Source organism: Heteronotia binoei, chromosome 10, assembly GCF_032191835.1.
Source record: "Heteronotia binoei isolate CCM8104 ecotype False Entrance Well chromosome 10, APGP_CSIRO_Hbin_v1, whole genome shotgun sequence".
In the NCBI taxonomy this organism is placed as follows: domain Eukaryota; kingdom Metazoa; phylum Chordata; class Lepidosauria; order Squamata; family Gekkonidae; genus Heteronotia; species Heteronotia binoei.
Genome location: NC_083232.1, coordinates 80,565,665 through 80,588,902, shown reverse-complemented (window position 1 = coordinate 80,588,902; position 23,238 = coordinate 80,565,665). Strand labels below are relative to the sequence as shown.

At 45.8% G+C, this 23,238-nt stretch overlaps 1 protein-coding gene across 1 annotated transcript in view; it reads left to right on the top strand.

Moving 5' to 3' along the window:
• Positions 1-23,238, top strand: part of LOC132577939 (engulfment and cell motility protein 1-like) — a 262,139-nt gene that overhangs the window by 104,858 nt on the left and 134,043 nt on the right. The window contains exons 10-12 of the mRNA XM_060247729.1: positions 2,941-2,991; positions 4,447-4,569; positions 6,103-6,234. Of these exons, the coding sequence (XP_060103712.1) occupies positions 2,941-2,991; positions 4,447-4,569; positions 6,103-6,234 (306 nt within the window). The remainder of the gene's footprint in view (positions 1-2,940; positions 2,992-4,446; positions 4,570-6,102; positions 6,235-23,238) is intronic.

The following is a 23,238-nucleotide window of genomic DNA, read 5'->3' as shown; positions in this document are numbered from 1 at the left end:
AAAGATTGCAAACAAAGCTTTAGTTTTACTTACTGGGCAGTTGGAGATTGACCAGTTTTATATGAAAGCTGGCTATGGAAAGTTGAGCTTCCCCCACCCCTCTGTGCATGGAGTCAACTTCTGGTGAACTACATGCAGCTGTATGGCTCTCTTGATGATTCGGTCACATTTCTCTGATCTGTGAATTAAAGTTTCCATCCATCACTTGTAAAAAAAACTTGCAAAAAAATGAAGCCTGCTCAGGAACTGCTGGTGATTTTTTTTTTTTTTTTTGCTAAGCTTATATTGAGGGTTTTCTTTTTTTCCTGATTTATCTTTTGAATGAAAATATTTCAGTGAAGATGTGCATGGGAAATTGATCCAGTTAAAATTTAAAGCGTATTTACCTCCACAATGGAAAGCCTCTGTGTAGGTTTGACAACGGGTGGGGGTGAGGGTGGTGGAATTCTCCTAGAATTACAGCTGCTCTCCAAACTACAGAGATCAGTTGCCCTGGAGGAAGCGGCTGCTTCAGAAGGTGGACTCCGGCCTCACATCCCTGCTGATTTCTGCCCCCCCCCCCCATTCCCAAACTTTGCCCTTCCTAGGCTGTGGCCCCAAATCTCCAGGCATTCCCCAACCTGAAGCTTGGCAGCTCCACCTCAGTGCACAGATTTATTCAGGAAATGTGTCTGCAACCTCTCTTGAGAACCTGCTCAAAAATAAGCTAAAACATCATAAAAAAGCATAAACGCAGACAATTAACAAACCATGAAAAACTCATCCAGAATATCAATCCTTGTAAAACATTTAACAATCTAAAATGATCTCTGTAACATTTCTTCAACTAGAATCAGACTGTAAACAAATTTAAAAAGATCAAACCCCTTAGTGAACAGGCTGGATAAAACAAATGTTTTGGATTGGTACCTAAAAGAGGATGAGTGGGTAGGGCCAGTCATACCTTGGGGAAGGGCATAATGGCATTCCATATGTAAGGTGCCAGTGCCACCACTGAAAAAGCCCTGTCTCTGCTTGTTATCCATATCACCTTTATAGGTAGGCAGCACAGAGAGTGGGATTTGAGAGGAGGCTCTTTTTTATATATATTTGTTATATATAATATTTACAGTTTACTAACTGCTAACTAACTTCTGTTCCTCTGCAGATACTGAGGAACCAGTTTAATAACTGTAAATATGACCTAATGTAGTTAGCCCCACGCCAACATTATGCCAGCTGTCTATAGTCCAGTTTACCATTCATACTGAGTTAAAGAATGCCATGTTGCGTTTCTTTTCAGAGTTCTTGAAAAGATTTTCCAGAGTATATATAGTTATGGATTTTGCTGTGAAGTTCACGTTACTTGCCTTAACTGAGATCTACAGTTTGATAAGGGATTTTTTTTGTAGAAAAAGTCCAGCAGGATCTCATTTGTATTTTAAGCCACAACTCCTGACATCACCAGGAACTCATTTGCCTATTAGATGCCAAGCCAGCCAGGACTGTGTTCCTGGGCATCCTGCTCAAAAAAAGCCCTGAGTTTGACACAATATAGAGAGGATGATCAGGCAGTAGGCTGGGAAACTGCTCGTATGAAGAAGCTTGCATGCTAACGAACTTCTGTTTTTCTGTGGATAATGAGAACCCAGTACTTGGATATAAAGAAAGGGGCTGCAGGTTGGGCATAACCAGTGTTGGCTTTGTTTCATTCACTGGTTTTGAGAAATGGGCCCCACCCAGCTAGAAGTAGCCTACAATGGTTGCCCATGCAAAGACATCGTTTTAAAAAACCTGCATAAAAATGTAAAACAGTGTGAAGACTTCTAGTGTCCTGGCCCCACTGATGGACCTCCTGATGGCATCTGGATTTTTGGGCCACTGTGTGACACAGAGTGTTGGACTGGATGGGCCATTGGCCTGATCCAACATGGCTTATGTTCTTAAAACAGCACCAGAAAAGCGTAGAGATTATCCAATGGGATAACCTGCCAGTTGGGTGGGTAGAAGTTGGGTTGAGGGAAGTGAAATATTGCGTGGTGGTGGTGGTGGGGGGTGATTTTGGAGGCATCAGGAGCAGGGGGTACTAGATGATAAACCAAAACAAGAGGGGAAGGAGGAAGGGTGGGATTTCCCGTGAGATCTTGCAGGTCCCTATATTTTTATTATAATTTTTGTTATGTAGTGGCAAAGAGAGTGTACTGTGAAAGGGGAAGATGAGAACTAGAGCCACTGGCTCTTTCTGATCTAAAACCTTCTGCCAACTTCATTACACTTATGGAAACTACAACAGCTATGTGTTGGCCTCACTTTCTAAAAAAAATACCATGACTTTTCGCCAGCCCTTTCTACAAAACAATTTGATTTTCCACAATTTCCACAAAACAAGTTTTCCTAATGTTAATGTGACTGAATATTAGGAAGAACTTCCTGACAGAGCAGTTCCTCAGTGGAACAGGCTTCCTCAGGAGGTGGTGGGCTCTCCTTTGGAGGTTTTTAAACAGAGGCTAGATGGATATCTGACAGCATTGGTGATCCGGTGAACATAAAGGGAGGTATTTGCGAATTTCCTGCATTGTGCAGGAATGTTGCAGGGGGTTAAATAAGATGACCCTGGAGGTTCCTTCCAACTCTGTGATTCTATAACTTTGCCAAAAGTTTGTTCTTCAGTTCTCTCCTTGCTCTTTGAAAATAAAATGCATTTGGTTATGTAGGTTTTCTTTTTAAAATATCCTACACAGAACTGTAACAAGTAGTAATTCACGGTGTCAAAGAAGTATATTTGTAGTTCAAACCACCTTCCCTTTGGCTATGTAATCTGTCAGCCTCTTGGATGTAAGTAATAGAGAAGAAATGTGAAATATAATACTAAGAAGGAATCAGGGCAATATATTGATTTTGTTTTACTAGCTTTTACATATTTTTTCCAGTCTGAACTATTGTTTTTTTTATATAAATTAGGAGATGGCAAATATTTTAGCACAGAAACAGCTTCGATCAATCATCTTGCAAGTGAGTATTTTAATCTCATTCATTTGTGGCAAGATAGTACCAGTCTTACATGTCACAGTTGAACTAATTCTCTCTTCCTTTATGCAAAGTAACTATGAAGATATTTCCATGTGGACTTGGTTAGTGCAGGCCTGAACAGCCTGTGACCTACCAAGTGATATGCAGCCCACTGGGCATATCTTGTGGTCAGTAAGGAGCTTCTCAATCCCTTGGATTTTGAGATCTGAGCCAGGCAGCAAAAGCAAGAGGCCTTTTGGGGTAGGGTCCTTTGACTTGATGGGTCAACTTGTGCAACCTTCTGCTAGAGGATCAGAAGGATAGAAGGGAGGGAAAGGAGAAGGAAAACAGCCATATTCAATTCACGCTCATTAGAAAAGGAAGTGTATGGGATGCCAAAGGATTTAATTGGGCCTGATTATGAAATCTTGTTCAGTCACATTTAATAATTGAATGTGGGTCTATCCCCATCTCTCATTGGGCAGCATATTAGATTTGAAATCCCACCTATTGAGGTGTTCGCACTTTTTGGGACTCTGTCTCATTTTTAACTCGCTATGTCAGCATTGTTGTTAGAAGTTCCATGAGCACATGTTTTTTTATAATGCGGGGATTGCGGGATAATGCAAGGGTCATTCTCAGGACTTCCAGTAAGGCTTCCTGGTATCTACCAAGTATGGACATGTAATCCTGTTGCTATGTGTACTTTGACAGCCTTGAAAATCAGAAATCAAGGGAAAAGCACACCCATAAGTGTTCTAAGGTTCCCTCGTGTCTCTCACATGCAGACACTACACACACACACACACACCCTGACCTGGTTGGCCCAGGCTAGCCCCGATCTTGTCAGATCTCAGAAGCTAAGCAGAGCTGGCTTTGGCTAGTATTTGGAAGGGTGACCTCCAAGAAATACCGGGGTCATGATGCAGAGGCAGGCAATGGCAAACCCCCTCTCAATTGTCGCATCATAAAAAGAAGTCTAGCTCCCTAGCTAGTGGTGCCTACTTAGTGGTGCATAACATCTAAAGAGCAAGAACTTCTGGCTTCTGGACAATCTTAGGATCTCCTGGCTATTCTACAACAATAATAACAATACAGCAGATACGTTCATCTACCCTGGTGTCAGTTTGCATTTCCCCCCCTTAATATGCATGTGTTTCACAGACCACCATGTGCAGCAACTTCAGAGGAGGATTTACGTTGATGCTAATGTTCATCTTATATTCATAGACACTGATGTTGGTTGTGTACCAATGTGGGCAAGAGGTACTTACTACCCAGACCCCTTAAGAAATGACAATACGTAGCATCCCAAACCAAAGTAGAAATTCCTAGCACTCGTGTGCTTTCCCCCAGCCCGATCTGTGGTGTGTAAAAATACAAAGAGGAATTCAGTGGATGGTACGGTGCATGTGGATGAAAGCTTGCCAAGTTTCTTTTGTCACTGTTCTCTTCCAGCATGTCATCAGAGCTCAGAGAGCCATCAATAATGAAATGGCACATCAGCTGTATGTGCTGCAAGTGCTCACCTTTAACCTGTTGGAAGACAGAATGATGACCAAAATGGACCCTCAAGATCAGGTAAGAAAACAGTGCTCTGGCATAGCACAACAGTTGATAAGAGAAAATACATTGACTCTCTCAGGAACCACTGGGCTCAAGTTCAGCTGTTCTGTTGCAGACCAACATGGCTACCCACCTGTAACTATTTTCAGGGGTTCATTCTGTTATGCATGGAAGATGATACTGCATGAGATCTTGCGGGATGTAAATAATGTGCACTTTCTATGAAGTCTGATCAGAGTTAAAAAGGGGTAACGTCACATCATGTCATTTTCTTGGCAGACTTTTACAGGGTGGTTTGCCATTGCCTTCCCCAGTCATCTACACTGATCAGAGTTAGGTCCCTTTATTTTGTTTCTCATTCTCGCACTGTGATGGTGCATAATGGAGTTCTGCTGAAACTAAGGCCCTGGGAAGTATATCTCATAACAAGCAAATGTATGCCCATTTGCAAAGCCATTTCCTTAATTAGGCTTGAGGATACATTTTTTTCCTTTTTAAAATTAATCAGTCTTCCTTCAGTTACCTTACGAATGTAATTGACAGAGAAAGAATATTTGCTGCAAGCATTACTTACAGTGACCAGTACTGGACCCTGTGATCAGTTGTTTTGATTGTGGTCTATTGTGGAGAAGACTGTATGAAGTGTGAAGTGGCCACAGAGGAAGTGCAGAGATTCCTCTTTGCTTTCTTGCAAGTTCACCTGGATGTTTCCCATGCAGTGAGACATTTAAGGTCCAAATGCATGTGGGGCTTTGGTATCATCAAAGGGGTGATTCCTTTTCTTCCTTTTCACTTGCTCAACAGGAAGCAAATGCAGAAAAAAGCGGGCTGCGCCAAAGCAAAGCGAAGGTGAAAAGACAAATGGTGCAGAGGAAAGAATCTTCAATGATTGTATAACCCCTATGCGTCTCAAAGTACACTTTAAAGTATTGATACAGGAATGGATCTAAAAAGAATCTGGAAGATTCCCTCTGATGAAGCTGCGCACAAAACACATAAGGGGTTATACAATAATTAAAGATTCTTTCCTGTGCACCATTTATCTTCTCAACAGGAAGCATAAACAAAGGGTTCACAAATCATTTAAATTTTTGCTTTCCAATGCTCAGTGCTGCTTTTATGACACTGTGTTGCTAGATCAAGACTTAGCTGGTACCTTACAATACAATATTAGTGGCTCTCTGGTGGATCTCTGCTGACAAACAGAAGTAGACAATTCTAAGAAATTTGGGGATCATAAAGCAGAATGTGTGGGATGCAAGTAAATAGTTATATATCGTGACCCAGATGGCCCAGGCTAGCCCAGTCTCATCAGGTCATTACTAGGTAGTACTTGATTGGAAATGACCAGGGGAGTGGGGTTGTTACACAGAGGCAGGATATGGCAGACCACCTCTTTTCTTAAAAGCCCTCTGAGTTCTCCAACAGTCAGCTGTGACTTGGCAGCAGAAAATGACAATATCAAATATGGACACAGAGTGGCAGTAATAGCATTCAGAATGACTCATATTCTTTGTTTACAATACAACTTTTTAAAAATTCCACCAGGCTCAGAGGGATATCATATTTGAACTCCGAAGAATTGCCTTTGATGCAGAATTGGAACCTAACAGCAGCAGCGGCAATGTTGAGAAACGCAAATCCATGTATACCCGGGATTACAAAAAGCTTGGCTTCATTGTAGGTATCCAGATTTAATTCTAATATTGTTCTGACCTTTTGGGCTATGATATATACATGATACCCCCCGAGGCTGTTTCAGCTCAGGAAAATGGCTCAGGGGGAAAGACAGGAGTGGGTTCAGGTCAAATCAGTCCCTTGCAGTCTTTTTAAAAATCCATTCCTGCAGCTTCTAGTTAGGACCTGATTCACTGAAAACTGTAATTGTATAGTTGTCCCAAAGTCTCTGTGCATCTACTTGTAAGTACTGGGAAAGGTCTGCTGACCTTCCTTTATGTGTCTCTTTCCTTTTGGACTATTCACAGGGCACCTAAATCCTTCTACCTTCTTTGACTGAGTGTGCTACTGGGGCAACGTGCTTCTTGAATCTATTCTGTTTGCATGCATAAAGTCTTCAGTGGTATTTTCTGTGTTTAAGGAAGTTCTCTATGATGGGAACCTGTGTTGCTTAGTAACATTGTCACTGTTATAGCACAATATAATATATTGCGGCTCTGATAAATATTTGAATCCAGATCTGGCAAACTTAAGTGGCTGTTCACTGGATTACACTGATTATCCATTCCATTTTACTGATCATATAAGATCCTCCTGACTGTACCATCACTGGTGGAATCTTCTTCGTGGTCTCTGTGCATCACACTTGTGGGATGTACTGCGCCTGCGCTGGTCCCCAGTCGGTATCTGTAAGAAAGCCCGGGAAAGATTTCCGCGGACGGCGCCACTGGGCATGCGCCGGCGCCCCACTGCGCAGGCCCAACGGCGCCACCGCGGCAATCCCACCAGTTCCTTTCTGACCGCTGCGCGAAGAGTTGTGTTTCCTCGTGTTCCCGGTCGGTGAGCTTTGGGTTTTTTCTACCCCTTTTTCCCCGAGCCTCCTGTAAATATTAGCCTGTTTATTGTTTTCTGTAGTGTAGTAGTTAGTTAGTTCCATAGTTAGTTAGTTTAAAAAAAAAAAAAAAAAAAAAAAAAAAAAGTGCGTTTTCGTTCGGGTGCGTGTCGCGGTGGGGTTTCTTGTCCTCCGGGACTTCCCCCCCCTCGCCCCTAGTTTTTCCTCCTCTCAGAGGATTCTGAGAGGATTTTTCCCAGCGACCGCTGTCTATGGACAGTCGCTGGGGATTTTTTAAGAGGTGCCAGGCCTGCGGCAAGAAAATCGCCCCTCCCGACGGCCACTCTTTGTGTCTGCTCTGCCTCGGCGAAGGACACCGCGTGGAAGCCTGCCCGCATTGCCTCCGCTTTTCGAAGCAGACCAGAAAGAATAGAGCGGCTAGGCTCTCGGCCGCACTAACTGCCTCGGCACTTCGCCCTCCGAAGCAAACGGCGTCTTCCTCGGCATCGGTACCGAAAATGGCTGCCGCCCAAACCCCGAAGGCCCCATCGGCCGATGCAGCCCCGGTCGACGTTGTCCCGCAGAAGGAGCAGCAGTCGGCGAAACGGCCCACCGACGAGTCGGTCGAGAGGCCCCAGAAGAAACGACGGGAGGATTCGGGACATGAATCCTCTAAGAAGGCGAAGAGCAAGGAGAAGCGGAAACGGCCACGCTCCCCTCCGCCTCCCCCCGACGTGTCGGCACCGATCGGCACCGACCCAGTGAGAAGGGTTCCCCCCTCTCCTCTCCGCACCCCCGCTACTCCAGGGGCTAGCGCGAGAAGGCAGCGCAGCCCTCCGACACCAAGGGCTAGCGGCCATCGACCACGCAGCCCTTCAACTCCACGGGCTAGCGCGCATCGACGTCGTACCTCCCCGACGCCTGGACCCAGCGACCATCGGCTGCAGTCCTCGACACACGACGTGGAGATCGACCTCACCCGTCGGTCTCCATCGGTGGCGTCTCGTCAGCGGAGCTTCGACTCGGCATCGGACGTCGAGTCTCTTCCACCGGTCGACGTGACAACGCCTGCGGCACCCAAGCGCGTGAGGCCAAGGGAGCCTTCGGTCGAGCCACGCCACTACCCATCGATGCCGCATTGGGAGCACCATCGATGGCAGTCGACGTATCCCTGCTGCCCCCAATATCATTGGCATCAGCCACTCGACCACCCGGACTGGGAGCATCAATCTGAGCTATCCTCGCTCTCCAGGACATCGCATCGGTCCAAGCATCCTCAGGGATCGGCCACGACTCCTCGGGACAAACGCGTCACACCGACGGAGCCTCCGCGCCGAACACCGACACCGACCCGGTCGCCGCGAAGGGAGCCATCACCGCGCCTATCGGAGCGCTCGGGCCGAGGAGAGTCCTCCCCGTCGGGGTCGGAAAGCGACGAGGAGAGAACCTGGGAGCCCTCACCGGACCCCAACACGTCAGAGGACCTCCCAGTCTCGCCCTCTGAGGACCTACGCTCCTATGCGGAGATGGTCAAAAGAATGGCAGCGACCATCTCCCTCCCCATCTCTCAACCCAAGCCAACCGTGGACGATAGTGTTTTTGATATCGTCCAGAAGGACACTTCTCCAGCCGTCTCCCTCCCAATGACAAAGGTCATGCTCCAGGCGCTCAAGGATCCGTGGAAGAAGCCATCCTCTGCACCGGTGTCTTCAAGAAAACTGGACCACATGTACAAGGTCCAAGAGGCGGGGGCTGAATTTCTGTTCACACATCCTAGACCAAATTCAGCCATCGTCTCCTCTTCCTCGAGGTCACGTAAGGTGCACTCTACCCCCCCTGACAAGGAGGGGAAGAAACTCGACGCCATGGGGAGGAAGATCTACTCGGCGGGGTCCCTCGGCGCCAAGGTATCGAACTATACGGCCTGTATGGCCAGATACCAATACGCCATGTGGGAGCAGCTGTCCCCCCTCCTGTCCTTCCTACCGGATGACAAGAAAACCACTGCCAAGGCACTGCTGCACGAGGGCCAGAAGGTCGCAAAGCAGCAACTAACAGCAGCCAAGCACCTAGTGGACGTTTCAGCTGCGGCAATCATGTCCGCTGTCTCCATTCGCAGGCACTCCTGGCTGAGATCGACCGCCCTGCAACAAGACACCAGGGCGCTTATCGAGGACCTGCCATTTGAAGGGGACGGACTCTTTAGTTCCACCACGGACACCGCACTGCAGGAACTAGATAAGAACCTTAAGATCTCTAGGAGCCTTGGGGTGCAGCCACTTCCCAGACAACCCAGAGCCAGACAGTGGAGCAGGTCCTGGTCGAGAAAGACTCCGCATAAGCCATCTTCGGACCAACAGTGGCGACCACGCCCTCCACAGCCCGACAAGCAGGCCTACTCGGGCAACAACAGAGGGCGCTACAGTGCCCAGCCATCAGGCAAACCGAAGGGCACCCGCCCCGCCAAGCAGGGGCTTTGACTTTCCTGCACCACGCGTCGTTGCCACCACCCAGCCCACCATCCGCCTTCGCCCTTTCCTGCCTGCCTGGGAGCTGGTCTCCTCAGACAGGTGGGTCCTCTCTGTCATCCAGGAGGGCTACAAAATAGACTTTGCTCAGATTCCAACACAGTCAGTGGTGATCACCACCCCCCCATCCCCACCTCTGCTGGCGGAGGTGGACACCCTCCTACAGAAACAAGCCATAGAGAAATTACCATCGGAAACCAGGACGGGTGGTTTCTACTCCCGCTACTTCCTAGTCCCGAAGAGAGATGGGGGATTAAGGCCCATCATGGACCTCCGGAATCTGAACAAATTCATCCTGTATCGAAAGTTCAGGATGTCCACACTGCAGTCCATCCTGCCCCTCATCAACCAAGGAGACTGGATGGCCACTCTAGACCTCAAGGATGCTTACTTTCACATCAGCATCCACCCAGAGTTCAGAAAGTTTCTCAGGTTTGCAATAGGCTCACAACACTTCCAGTTCACTGCCCTACCCTTCGGGCTCTCCACGGCACCCAGGGTGTTTACAAAGATGATGAGCGTCGTGGCCGCCTACCTGCGGCTGCAGGGGGTGATAGTCTTCCCATACATAGACGACTGGCTCCTGGTAGCCAATTCAAGAGAAAGTCTGTCTACCCACATCACAGCCACACTGCACCTTCTCGATGCCCTGGGCCTGCAGGTCAATCTAGAAAAGTCAAATCTCACTCCATCAAGGACAGTGCAGTTCATAGGGGCAGTGCTGGACACAAACCTCCATCGAGCTTTCCTCCCCGCCCAAAGGGCAGAGGACATCACCAACTCAGTACAGTTACTCCAGAACCAAGGCCGGGGCACAGTAAAGCAACTTCAGCGAATGCTGGGACTGATGGCAGCAACGACAAGCGTGCTTCTTTACGCGAAACTGAGGATGAGGGACCTACAGCTATGGTTTCTTCGCCAGTTTCGCCCGAACAGAGACTCACCTCGAAAGAGGTTCACTATTCCCCTTATGACGCTCCAATCGCTCCAGTGGTGGGGATCCAGAGACAATATCTGCCAGGGAGCTCCCTTCCACCTCCCACCGCCCTCAGTGACCATCACCACCGATGCCTCCCAGTGGGGCTGGGGCGCCCACATGGAAGGCTTGTGTGTGGGGGGCCAGTGGCCTCCCAAGCTGGCTGTGCACCATATCAACTATCTGGAGCTACTAGCGGTTCACTTTGCCCTTCGTTCCTTCCGCCCAAAGTTGATAGGGAGGACAGTGGCATTACTCACAGACAACACCACCGCTCTGGCGTACATCAACAGGCAGGGCGGGACAGTGTCCCGCCGCCTCTGTGCGTTGGCGATAGAATTGTGGACGGAATGCATCCAGCACGACGTCTTCGTGAAGGCCGCACACCTCCCAGGGGTCCTCAACATTCAAGCGGACTCTCTGAGCAGGGGGGGGGCCTCCCCGCACGAGTGGGAACTTCAGTGGCGTTTCCTACAACCAGTTTTCCAGCTCTGGGGGTACCCACAGCTGGATGCCTTCGCCACGGCAGGCAACAAGAAGTGCCCTATGTTTTGCTCCAGAGGGGGTGCAGACCCTGCATCCCTGGGGGACGGCCTCCTCATCCCGTGGGAGGGCCGCTTCCTCTATCTGTTCCCTCCTCTCCCTCTGCTGACCAGGGTAATAAACAAGTTAGCGAGGGAGAGGCCACGCTGTATCCTGGTGACCCCCTGGTGGCCCCGCCAGAACTGGTTCGCCTCCCTACTGACCATGTCGGGGGGGAACTTCTACCACTTTCCAGCGGAACCAGACCTCCTGTCGTCCCAACGGGGGCGGGTGCTACACCACAACGTGCCACACCTGAAACTGACGGCGTGGCGCATAGACCCTTAGAGTTCTCGGGTAGGGTCCAGGAGGTCCTGTTGAATAGCAGGAAGCCCTCCACCAGGGCATCCTATGACAGGAAGTGGAAGAGGTTCTCGGACTTCATGGCTGGCCGGCCAGTCGCACCTAGGGAGGCTGGCCTGCCGGCAGTCTTTGATTTCTTGTTGTCCCTAGTAGACGCGGGCTTGGTGTTTTCCTCCATTAAGGTCTACTTGGCAGCCATTTCTGCCTTTCACGAACCTGTGGCTGGGTACTCCGTTTTCGCCCATCCCCAGTCCAAGAAGTTCATGAAGGGGCTATTTAGACTGCATCCACCGTCCAAACCCCCCACCCCACTGTGGGATTTGTCAATAGTCCTAGACAGATTAACCAGGCGGCCCTTCGAACCCATGGCCTCATGTTCCCTGCAGCTTCTGTCCTGGAAGACTGCCTTCCTAGTGGCCATCACCTCCGCACGCCGGGTGGGGGAACTCACGGCGATGCGTTGTGACTACCCCTACCTAGCCTTTAGAGAGTCGGGCGTCTCCCTGGCCCCTGATATCAACTTCCTTCCTAAGGTGCCCTCCCAATTCCACCTCAACCTGGAAGTGTGGCTCCCCCCTTCTTCCCTAGCCCCTCCTCGGACGAGGAGCGTCGGCTTCACTCCCTAGACGTCCGGCGTGCCCTGCTTTTCTACCTAAGCCGATCCAAGTCCTTCCGTAAGGGACAGCAGTTATTCGTTTCCTACACCGCACCCAGAATGGGTGACAAGATTTCTTCACAGAGATTCTCGAAATGGTTGACAGAGACCATCAAGCTCTGCTACCTCCTAGCAAAGAGGCCACTGCCTGGACCTGTACGTGGCCACTCCACACGAGCGATGGCGACATCGGTGGCGTTCCTGAAGGGCGTGCCTCTGGCTGATGTCTGCAAAGCTGCTACCTGGTCGTCCCCGCATGCTTTCATGAAGCACTACGCGTTGGACGTGCATGCTCAGCAGAGGACCCGGTTGGGGACTGCGGTGCTACAATCTGTCATCTCCGGTTGACCGTCTTCCCACCTCCAGGTATGACTTGCTTGCTAATCTCCCACAAGTGTGATGCACAGAGACCACGAAGAAGATAGACAGGTTGCTTACCTGTAACTGTAGATCTTCGAGTGGTCATCTGTGCATTCACACTACCCACCCTCCTTCCCCACTGCTGACGGTCTCCCTTCCTTAGGGGCTTTCAGCGGTCAAGAAGGAACTGGTGGGATTGCCGCGGTGGCGCCGTTGGGCCTGCGCAGTGGGGCGCCGGCGCATGCCCAGTGGCGCCGTCCGCGGAAATCTTTCCCGGGCTTTCTTACAGATACCGACTGGGGACCAGCGCAGGCGCAGTACATCCCACAAGTGTGAATGCACAGATGACCACTCGAAGATCTACAGTTACAGGTAAGCAACCTGTCTTTCCTAGAGGACAAGTGGTTGGAAAGGATGGAATTGAGCAAGGAGACGTAGAACATGTAATTAAGGTGTATCTTTTGCTTTAAATCCTGCAGGATGTGGTTTCTGCCATATTCTCTTAGAAGAGCATAGCTGGATACTGAGTTACTGGGAGTTCTTTGGCTGTGTGCTGTAGTAACTGCTTCCCAACTGAGGTCTAGCCAGTTAAATTGATCTCAAAATATATGTATGTGTATATGCCACTTCCCCCCACCATACCGTGTGGGCTCTTAAATTGGCTAACAAATGTAATTTAAAGCATGTATTAAAACTAAAGTATATATAGCAAGATCCAAATATCACATAAATCCATAAAACCTCATGGACCTCTAGATTTTTTACATTTTTTCTATGTTATATTTTAATCTATGTTGTAAACCACCTTGAGACCCTCAAGGCAGAAGGCAGCTAATAAATGTTCTAAAGTAAAATAAATAAATAGTTCACTAATATCAATTCGAGGGTCATCTAGAATAAGATTCATTTTTTTCTACAATATGTATAGTTTATTTATAATTTAAAAGATTTATGGATTGCCCAATCCCTGAGTACTCAGGGCTCTGAGTGATAAACAACAATAAAAATACATATAATGATACAATTTGTTAATAACAATTCCCAAATGGTCATTATACATCAGATTTCAAACTGTGTCATCACCTTGTGGGAGGGGTGAGAGAAAGCTGGAGTGGAGGAAGTGCCAGCCAAGATGGTGCCCATTGCTGTCCTCCACCCAAAAGCCTGGCAGAATGTTTCTGTCACGGGCTGGGGCCAGGTCAGGCAAAGTCCAGGGGCAGTCCAAGGTCTGTAGCCGGTGAGCAAAGAGGGTCCAAGGCGCCAAAACCAAATCACAGTCCAGGTATCGCAGGTCAGAGGTTCAGAAGCCCAAGTCAGGGGGTCCAGAAGCCAAAGTCAAAAGCCGAAGTGGCTGCTAGAACGTCAGGTAAGTGACTAGTTGCTTCCACAAAGCCTTCTCCAAAAGCCCACAGCTATATAGCCCTCTGCTGTCTGTTGCCCATTTGGGCTAATTGCTGGCTCAGAGAGGCAGCCAGCATCCTGCTGAGACTCAAGCATCCTCACTCCTAGAAGGGCCAGAATCCTTTCAAAACTCAGGGCTCAGGGAGCGTCTTGCTCATGAGCGTGCCGCCCTCCTCCGATCCCTGAGGTCCTGACGAAGGCGGTCACGCACACGAGCTACCCGAGAGGGCGAGGCAGGGGGGCTTGGATCTTCTCCAGCAGGAGGCAGGGGCACTGGTGCAGGTGGCAGGGGCACAGTTTCTTCTGCAGGGTCCCCAGTACCCATGACAGTTTCATTCTCACTGCAAGCAGCTTACCAGTACAAAAGTCCCATTTGGTGACATTACATTCCCATTGTTATTTCATTAGTTGGGCCCAATCCTGTACGTCATGCACCTGTAACATTCTGTTTGAGTTCTGATGTTAGTGGACAGTGCTTTCCTAGGAGGGCCAGCCTTTGGGAAAGATGGATTGATCGGGCAACCTGAAGCACTCCACTTGTCACTCCTCTCCAAAAGGATGAGGAACCATTCACAAGCACTCTTTGGGTGCGATATGTCAACCAGTTACAGATCCACCTAATGGCAACAGGATCCAAACCATATTTTACCAACTTGTCAACAAGGATAGTATGTGGAACTTTATCAAAAGCCTTACTGAAATCAAGATAAATGATGTCTACAGCATTCCCCAGCAAGGTAGTCACTTTCTCAAAAAAAAGAGGTCAGGTTAGTCTGACATAACTTGTTCTTGAGAAAACCATGCTGGCTCTTAGTAATCACAGCCATTCTTTCTAATTGTTCCAGGACCGACTGTTTTGATGATTTGTTCTAAAACTTTCCCAGGTATAGACGTCAAGCTGACGGGTTGGTAGTTACACGGATCCTTTTTTCCCCCCTTCTTGAAGATAGGGACAACATTCACCCGCCTCCAATCTTCAGGCACCTCTCCTGTTCTCCAAGAATTCTCAAAAATAATAGCCAGAGGCTCAGAAATTACATCCGCAAGCTCTTTTAGAACCCTTGGATACAATTCATCTGGCCCTGAGATCTTAGTTTCATTTAAAGAAACTAGGTGTTTATGTACTACCTCTACGCTGATCCTAGGCTGGAACTTCATACCCTCCTTATATGTTCTGTTTTTGCCCTGTTGAGCACTGTTCCCCTCAGAAGAGAAGACTGAGGAAAAGTAGGAATTGAGCAGTTCCGCCCTCTCTTCACTACCTTCATTACAATTTCACTTTCTTCCCCTCGGAATGGGCTTACCATGCCCTTGCTCTTTTTCTTACTCTGAACATAAGGAAAGAACCCTTTTTTGTTGTTTTTAGCATCTTTGGCCAGCCTAAGCTCATACTGAACTTTAGCTTTCCTAACTTTTTCTCTACAAGCACCGGTGATTTGTTTATATTCATCCTTGGTTATAAGACCCTCCTTCTAATCTAAAGGAGTCTTTTTTATTTCTCAAGTCTTTAGAGAGCTGTTTATGGAGCCTCTTTGGCTTCTTTAGGCTTTTTCCATTTTTTCTTCTCATAGAAATCGTCTGTGATTGCACTTTCAGTATTTTGCTTTTAAGAAACTCCCACCTCTCCTGAACCCCCTTCCTCCTAAGTATTTCTGACCAAGGGATTTTACCCAGCATAGTTCTAAGTTTATCGAAGTTTGCCTTTCTGAAGTCCAACCTATAAGTCTGACTATGTATAGCTGTTCCCTTCCCTGAGACTGTAAATTTCAAAATCACATGGTCACTACTGCCCAGGGTGCCCACTATTTCCACTTCTTCAATCAATTCTTCCTTGTTGGTGAGAATCAAATCCAAGATAGCAGATCCCCTTGTTTCCTTCTTCACTTTCTGGAAAAGGAAGTTGTCAGCAAGACAAGTCAGGAGTCTATTTGACTTTTCATTTTTAGCAGAATTGGACTTCCAACAGATGTCCTGGTAATTGAAATCTCCCATGATCACAGTATCCCTTCTCTTGGAGAACTTTGCAATCTGCTGTAGAAGAATCTCATCCAAGTCCTCTGCCTGACTTGGTGGTCTATAGCAGACCTGCACAATAATATCACTGTTGTTTCTTACTCCTTTTATTTTTACCCAGAGACTCTCAACTGAGCTGCCATGCTCAGATTCACATACTTCCTCACAAGTATATACCTCCTTCATATATACTGCTACGCCTCCATCCTTTCTCATTTGCCTACTCCTTCTGTTTTAAGAGAACATTATTTTCATTTGTTTAATGGCATCTCCTGACCCTGGCATATAACCATTTTAATTCATTTCTTCTACAATAACTGTTTAGCCACTGTTGATTAACTGCTTCTACTGGAATGGAAAACCTAAAGAAAAGATACCCTTAGAGTGATACATGAAGCCGGATTCTTTCATATGGAGCGGATTAGTTGCAGTTAATTAAGCAGCAAATTAGGAGACAGGCTCTAAGGAGGAAACTTTCAGCAAGACGTCTGGGGCAGCCACTTTGCAGAGCAGGCATATTTAATCATGCTGGATCCCATCACTCTCAGATCATTAATTTGAACAAGGTTTCTAGAGTCCCTCTGGGCCCCTAATTCTGGACATTTGGTGCAGCTGATAACAGCTGTTTGTTAAACAACCTGTTGAAACTTTCTGGCCAGGAACAGTGGAAATATACCAGAGACTTACAGATGTTGGCCAATGAAGGTGCTTGCTTGCTTTCTTTCCTAATTAAAATTCAGGAATTGGAGGGTTCAGAAAGTCAAGTTGATGTGGCTTAATCTATGATTTGTTTTAGTTACTTTCTTGGTTGTGGGTTGGTATTTGATTTGTTTTCATTACTTTCCTGTGACCTTTCTAATAATAGCAGACATGTGTTAATTGACTTGGACATTTTTTTTAGTGGTCAAAGCAGAACAAACACAGGCATTGTATACTACAGTATACAACTTGGACAATCCCAAATGAGTTAATTTATAGCATTCTGTCTTTATAGTGCCTCTGGACTCCTGATTTGTTCTGCTGGTGACTACCTCAAGTTACATGAATGACAATTCTGACTTGCAGATAGTGGGGGGGGGGGGGTTTAACCCCCAAAAGAATATGGGGGTTGGTGAGTTAAAATTCATCTTTGCTAGCTTGGGTACCCTTCTGGCCTGTTTGTATGTATGTGTGTTCAGTTGACACAGTCAAACTACTGCAAAAGAAGGATATGCAGTTAACGAATTTTGTGTCCAGTAGCACCTTTAAGAACAACCAAGTTTTATTCAAGGTATGAGCTTTTGTGTGCATCCATGCTGCTTTGGATATACTGAAATGGAAGTTACCAGTCCATATATGTAGTTAGAGGGTGAGCAGCAAATTAGCATAAGCAAAATAAATGGTGTTGAACAGATTAAACACCTTTATAATGCTGTAGGCTAATTTACTACTCACCCTCTTACATGTGGACTTGTAATTTCCATTTTATTGTATATGAAGATGATGATGATATTGGATTTATATCCCGCCCTATACTTTGAATCTCAGAGTCTCAGAGCGGTCACAATCTCCTTTACATCCCCCCGCCACAACAGACACCCTGTAAGGTAGGTGGGTCTGAGAGAGTTTTTTATAGCAGCTGCCCTTTCAGGGACAACTCCTGTGAAAGCTATGGCTGACCCAAGGCCATTCCAGCAGGTGCAAGTGGAGGAGTGGGGAATCAAACTTTGTTCTCCCAGATAAGAGTCCGCGCACTTAACCACTACTCCAAACTGAAGAAGTGTGCTTGCACACAAAAGCTTTTATCTTGAATAAAACTTTGTTGATCTTAAAGATGCCCCTGGACTCAAACTGCTGCTTCAGACCAACATGGCTGCCCACCTGAATGTATCTTCTGAGTGTGAGTTTATAATCTATGCTTTGGCAATGCAGGCCTCCAGCCTGCTGTTTTTCACATCATGCTGCATTCATTCCCTACCAGCCAATCTATCAAGAAAGAAACTACAGCTTGATGCTTCATCTCCTACCCCAAGCAGATTCACAGTGGTGAATGGGTACCTTTGATGCACATGCACCCTTGGAAACAACTTTGGGGCATTATAGAATAGCAGTGTTAGCTGGGTCATGGCAACTTCCATATTTGGTCTCTTACATTTTGCAGTTTTAGATGGGGAACTGTTGTGTGCACATGTCTGCATACACAGTGAGATTCTGAGTTTCTGGCTGCCCCGAGAGGGGCATTTTGAAGAGCCCTTTGGACTTGCAGCAAGATGGGGGGGTGGGGAAGTCATATTCTGCTGATGGAAATCTGTTCCACTGGATCCAACTCCTAGAGCTTGAGGAAAGGAACTAGAGAAAAGGTTGTCCATCTGGCACCCACCAGAGCTCATTCTTTTTTGTTGATACCTTTCACTTTGTGGAAAGGGCTCCCAAAAGAAAGGAGGGTGCTTTCACTGGAAGGAAACACTGCATGCTGGTGTTACTTGTTGGGGTATTCAAGGGGGTGTGATTACTAGAGCCTGATACAGGAGAAGCATTGTAAGTATTTTAATAAATAACACCCCTGTGCTTTTCCGATGTGCAGCCAAAATATCTGGAGATTTAACTTTTCTACAGTTTATAGCCACCCCTCCCAGCTAGTCAAGCTCAGAAATGACTCTTCTTCCCAGTGCCAGGATGGGTAATATCTTTAGCAAGACACATTGGCTTTGGTTTTTAAAAAGCTTGGGACAGCGACAGCCCAAACAGGTTGAAATCCAATGTACGGTTTTCCTGCAGTGCAGTGTAAAAATAGCTTAAGTATCAAGCAATAAAAAAATTTCATCCATTTCTGTCCTGTGGGGTTTAAAACTGCCAAAGCAAAGTCCAGATGAATATTTTAGTGGAATTAACATTATGTTAGAAATGTCATGACTAAGGAAAAATGCAGTTAATGAATACCAAAGTTTGAGTCTGACTGTTTTGATTCTGAGAGACACGGGGGATGCTTGGAATCTCAAAGAGTGCAACTGGTAAAAATGTGAGTGGTCCTTTGTTTTCCCTGAACATCACAGAGCGTTGTGCTCTTCATTTTCCAGGTGGCAGTTCTTGGCAGCTGGCTCTTCCGCCCTTGGCTTTCTCAAATCAAATGATGGGTTGTCAAGCTTTTGTGTATGCAAACGCTTCATATTTTTCTTTGACTCAAATGAAGCCATTTGACAGGCCCATCTGCCCTTTCAATCGAGGTCAGGGTATCTCAGAGGAGCAGGAATGGCTGATTTCCCAAGTACATTCCAAGTACAATGAGAGCCAGTGCGGTGTAGTAATTAAGAACAGAGAACTGGGTTTGATTCCCTGCTCCTCCTCCACAGCTGCTGGGTGACCTCGATTCAGTCACAGTTCTCTCAGAGCTGTTCTTTCATGAGCATTTCTCTCAGAGCTCTCTCAGCCCCACCTTCCTCATAAAGTGTCTGTTGTGGGGAGAAGAAGGGAACACGATTGTAAGCCACTTAGAGACTCCTTCAGGTAGAGAGTGGGTTATAAAAACCAACTCCTCCTCCTCTCATTCCTAGGGAACTGAAAAAGAATTAATTGCTCATTTTATAGGAAGCAGTTAAAATCTAGAAATCGAAGAGAAACACAGATTGCCCTAGCCTAGTTAGCTTTCTGGGGCAGTAAGATCCCCACCCCCACCCCCCGAACTCATGCAAGCAACTCTGAGGCCTCCAGGAGAAGAGCAAGGAATGGGTGAAATGAATAAAGAGAAGAAAATCTCTCCTGAGATTTTTAAAAAAATTGCAGTCTGGTGGTCTGAACCTTTGGTCAACTTATTTACATTAATTACATTACATTAATTGACCATTATGGAACTGTCCCAGATTCCTGGTTTAACTCCATAATTGTTCCCATCTATAAAAAAGGTAATTTAAATCTTCCTGAGAATTTTCGCCCCATTAGTTTATTATCCATTATGGGCAAACTATATGCAAAACATTTAGAACGTCGGCTGACAGATTGGATACATTTGGTAAACATTATTGGCCTAGCAAATAGGTTTTTCCAAAAAAAACCCCCAACTATTATTGACCATTGTGTCACATTGGCTTTTCTGGCTGACAAATACATGAATACAAGAAAGGGGAAGCTCTATGTAGCTTTTATAGATCTGAAGAGTGCATTCAACTCTGTGGATAGAAACAAACTATGGAATAAACTAAAGGATCTTAATATAGATCCCCTTCTGTTAAATCTATTAAAGAATTTACATACAAATTCAACTTGCCAGGTAAAATACTCATCTATAGGACACCTAACTGAAAAAATACCAGTTTGTAAAGGAGTTAAACAAGGGTGTGTGTTAGCCCCACATCTTTTTAATCTTTTCTTAAATGATATGGCACAAAATCTTAGTTCCATAAATGGGCACCCACCTAAGTTAAATTATCTCTCAGTCCCAATATTATTGTATGCTGATGATACAACTATACTTTCCTGCGCAAGAGTTGGCCTGCAGCGATACCTGAAAGCTTTTAACAACTACTGCCAGCTTAACTCACTTGCTATAAACTATTCCAAATCTAAGGTTGTGGTCTTTTCTAAAAGTTGGCGACCACAAAAATGGTATATAGGCAAGCAGGAAATTGAGCAATCCAAGTGCTTTAAATATTTGGGCATAACCTTTTAATTACAATCCCAAATGGGCAGTTCACCGTGACAGTGTAATAAATATAGCTAGTTGTTCTTCATCTCAAATTAAACAGTTTTATTATAAAAAAGGTAACCAATGTTTGCCTGCTGCAATCAGACCTTTTAATGCTTAAAACACTATCACAAATTTTGTATGGTACCCCTCTGTGGATTAATGCTCTGAACCAAAAAATAAAAAATATCCAGGCTGTATTTCTGCGACAACTTTTAGGAATCCCCAACCGTGTTCCTTATTTTGTAATCTGTTCAGAAGCAGGCCAATCTCTGATTGAAACAAAAGCTTGGACTCTAATTTTTAAATATTGGTTACAGATATTTTATAGGGCTGAACCAGCTAGCTTGCTCAGCTACCTGAAAAGAGACCCTTATAATGCTGCTTGGCAAGATGGAATCATGTCGAAGCTCAAACACATGGGAATTGCAATTGACGATCTATTTTTATGTGATGAATCTTATAATTTTAGATTTATCAAACAGAGAATCTTAGATCTAGAATCTCATAAACTGTGTCCTGTCCAATTTTATACCTGCTCTCCTGCCTCACTTGGACTTGATCAGACGGCCAGGAAAATGGCCAAATATTTATCTGAACTAGATAATCCGCAACATCAGAGAGTTTTTATGCCGGCTAGGATGAATGCATTTCCCTCCAATGTTCTTTATGGGAGATTTCTTCAAGTCCCCTTTAGCGAGAGGCATTGTCTTTGCGGGTCACGCTCACCGGATTCCATCCAGCATATTTTATTGAACTGCCAACTGTATACTAATCTCCGGAAGGTACTGTTAGATAGTCTTTCATTACCATCCTACATTCAAGAAAAATAGGATTGATTGCCGTTTCCTATTAAATGACAACATAATCGACATCACAAAAGCTGTTGCCAAATTCTTGGCTGAAATTGTTAAAAATTATTCCAAGCAGGTTTTATTGTGATCTTAATCTTAGTTTAGCCTTTTATGCTTTGAACAGATATACCTGATTGTTGTTTGGTTGGCAAGTCTCTGTGTATCTCTTTTCGTTATGCCAATAAAGGTGTGATTGGATTGGATTGGAATAAAGAGAGGGATGTTTTTTCAGTAGCAGCCCTGAATGTAAATCTGAAAGTAGGCAAGCCACAAAGGATTTCCCCATATCCTTGGTCTGGAAGGGGTGGGGGGGACTATGAAACTGCTAAGAACGGCTGAAGGCAGTAGGAAGAGAGGAAGATCCAACATGGGATGGATTGACTCGATCAAGGAAGCCCTCAGTTTGTAAGACCTGAGCAAGGCTATTAACTGGAGGACAGTTCATTGAATTACCTTAAGTCAGGTGACTTGATGGCACTTAATGTACACGCGTATGTCGAACTGAAACAAAAATAGATTTTCAAACTGTTCTGGAAACAAGATGAAGGGATAAGACATCTAGTGAACTGAGTGAAAGCAAAGCTTCAGACCCTCTGGTTGACTGGGGTAATGGCATATTTCCCGCCCCCTCCCAATTTTGGTCAATTCTTCCTCCCAATCAGTTTGCATGGTTCTTTTTGAGGATCTAATGCACTTTTTTAGACTATCACAGAAGGTTATTTTACGCATCAGGCATTTGGGCTGGCTCTCTGCAAAAACCAAAGGAGTTTCAGACAAGCTGCTAGAAGTCCTGAGGACGAAGTACTTTCATCTTTGACAGTGAAACTGGGATGTGCTGAGCTCTGTTGAAGATCTAAGTGAAGGCTGTGAATGTTAAATAACAATATAATTGAAAAGCTTACTCACTTTAGAAAGAAGTCCTCAGGGTGCCTTCTTGGCATCTGTCTATATATGTACAAATGCAGACACCCACCCCCTTATAGGATGTCAGAACTGTCTGTCTTGGAAGCCAGTCAGCCAGATGTACTTGTCGTGGTCACTTGGAGACATGCATTTCCAGAAAAGATACAGGGGGATGGATGGAGGGCTAAGAGCTGATAGCACTTCCTGGAGGTGGAAGATGAAAGTAGGAATGAGCCTCAGCTGTGACTTCCAGATTTGCTTCCTAAGGATGTAAAGAAAATGGCATGTGAGAGGAAATTAGCAGAGGAAGAACAATCGGGAGCATCCCAGAGGTGGTAGTGCCTCTTGGTGGATTCCCTCTGGTAACCTGGGGAGAGGTGGGTGAAAGGCAGCCATCTTGCCCTGATTTACTCAGGTCCTTTCCAGTATTCCTCTAAGTTGAGTTAGCGTGAGTTAGCATGAGCTAGCTCACAGATTTTTAGCCTCCAGCTCACACATTTTTGTCTTAGCTCAGGAAAAATCACCCAGAGCACAACAATTTATGCAGTAGCTCACAACTTTAATGCCAGTAGCTCACAAAGTAGAATTTTTGCTCACAAGACTCTGCAGTTTAGAGGGAACATTGGCCCTATCCTAATTAGAATCCTGCTCAACTACCATTGCTTTAGGGTTTTTTTTAATTAAAATTTGGGGGTATTGGCAGATGTTGAAAGGCTCTGTACTATCTTAAAGGGGGAAAAATGCCTTTTCTGTTTTTCTCCCACCCCAAATCTGCCTTGAACAACAAGGAAAGGGAGTATCTAAATATTTTAATTGATAAATGAAAATAAATGCCACTTGATGCCTCACAGAAATAATCAGATGTTTCTAGAAAAGATTGGCTAATGTGGACAGCATCTCAGTAAATTTTTAAAACCATTATAAACGATCCTTATTACATTCC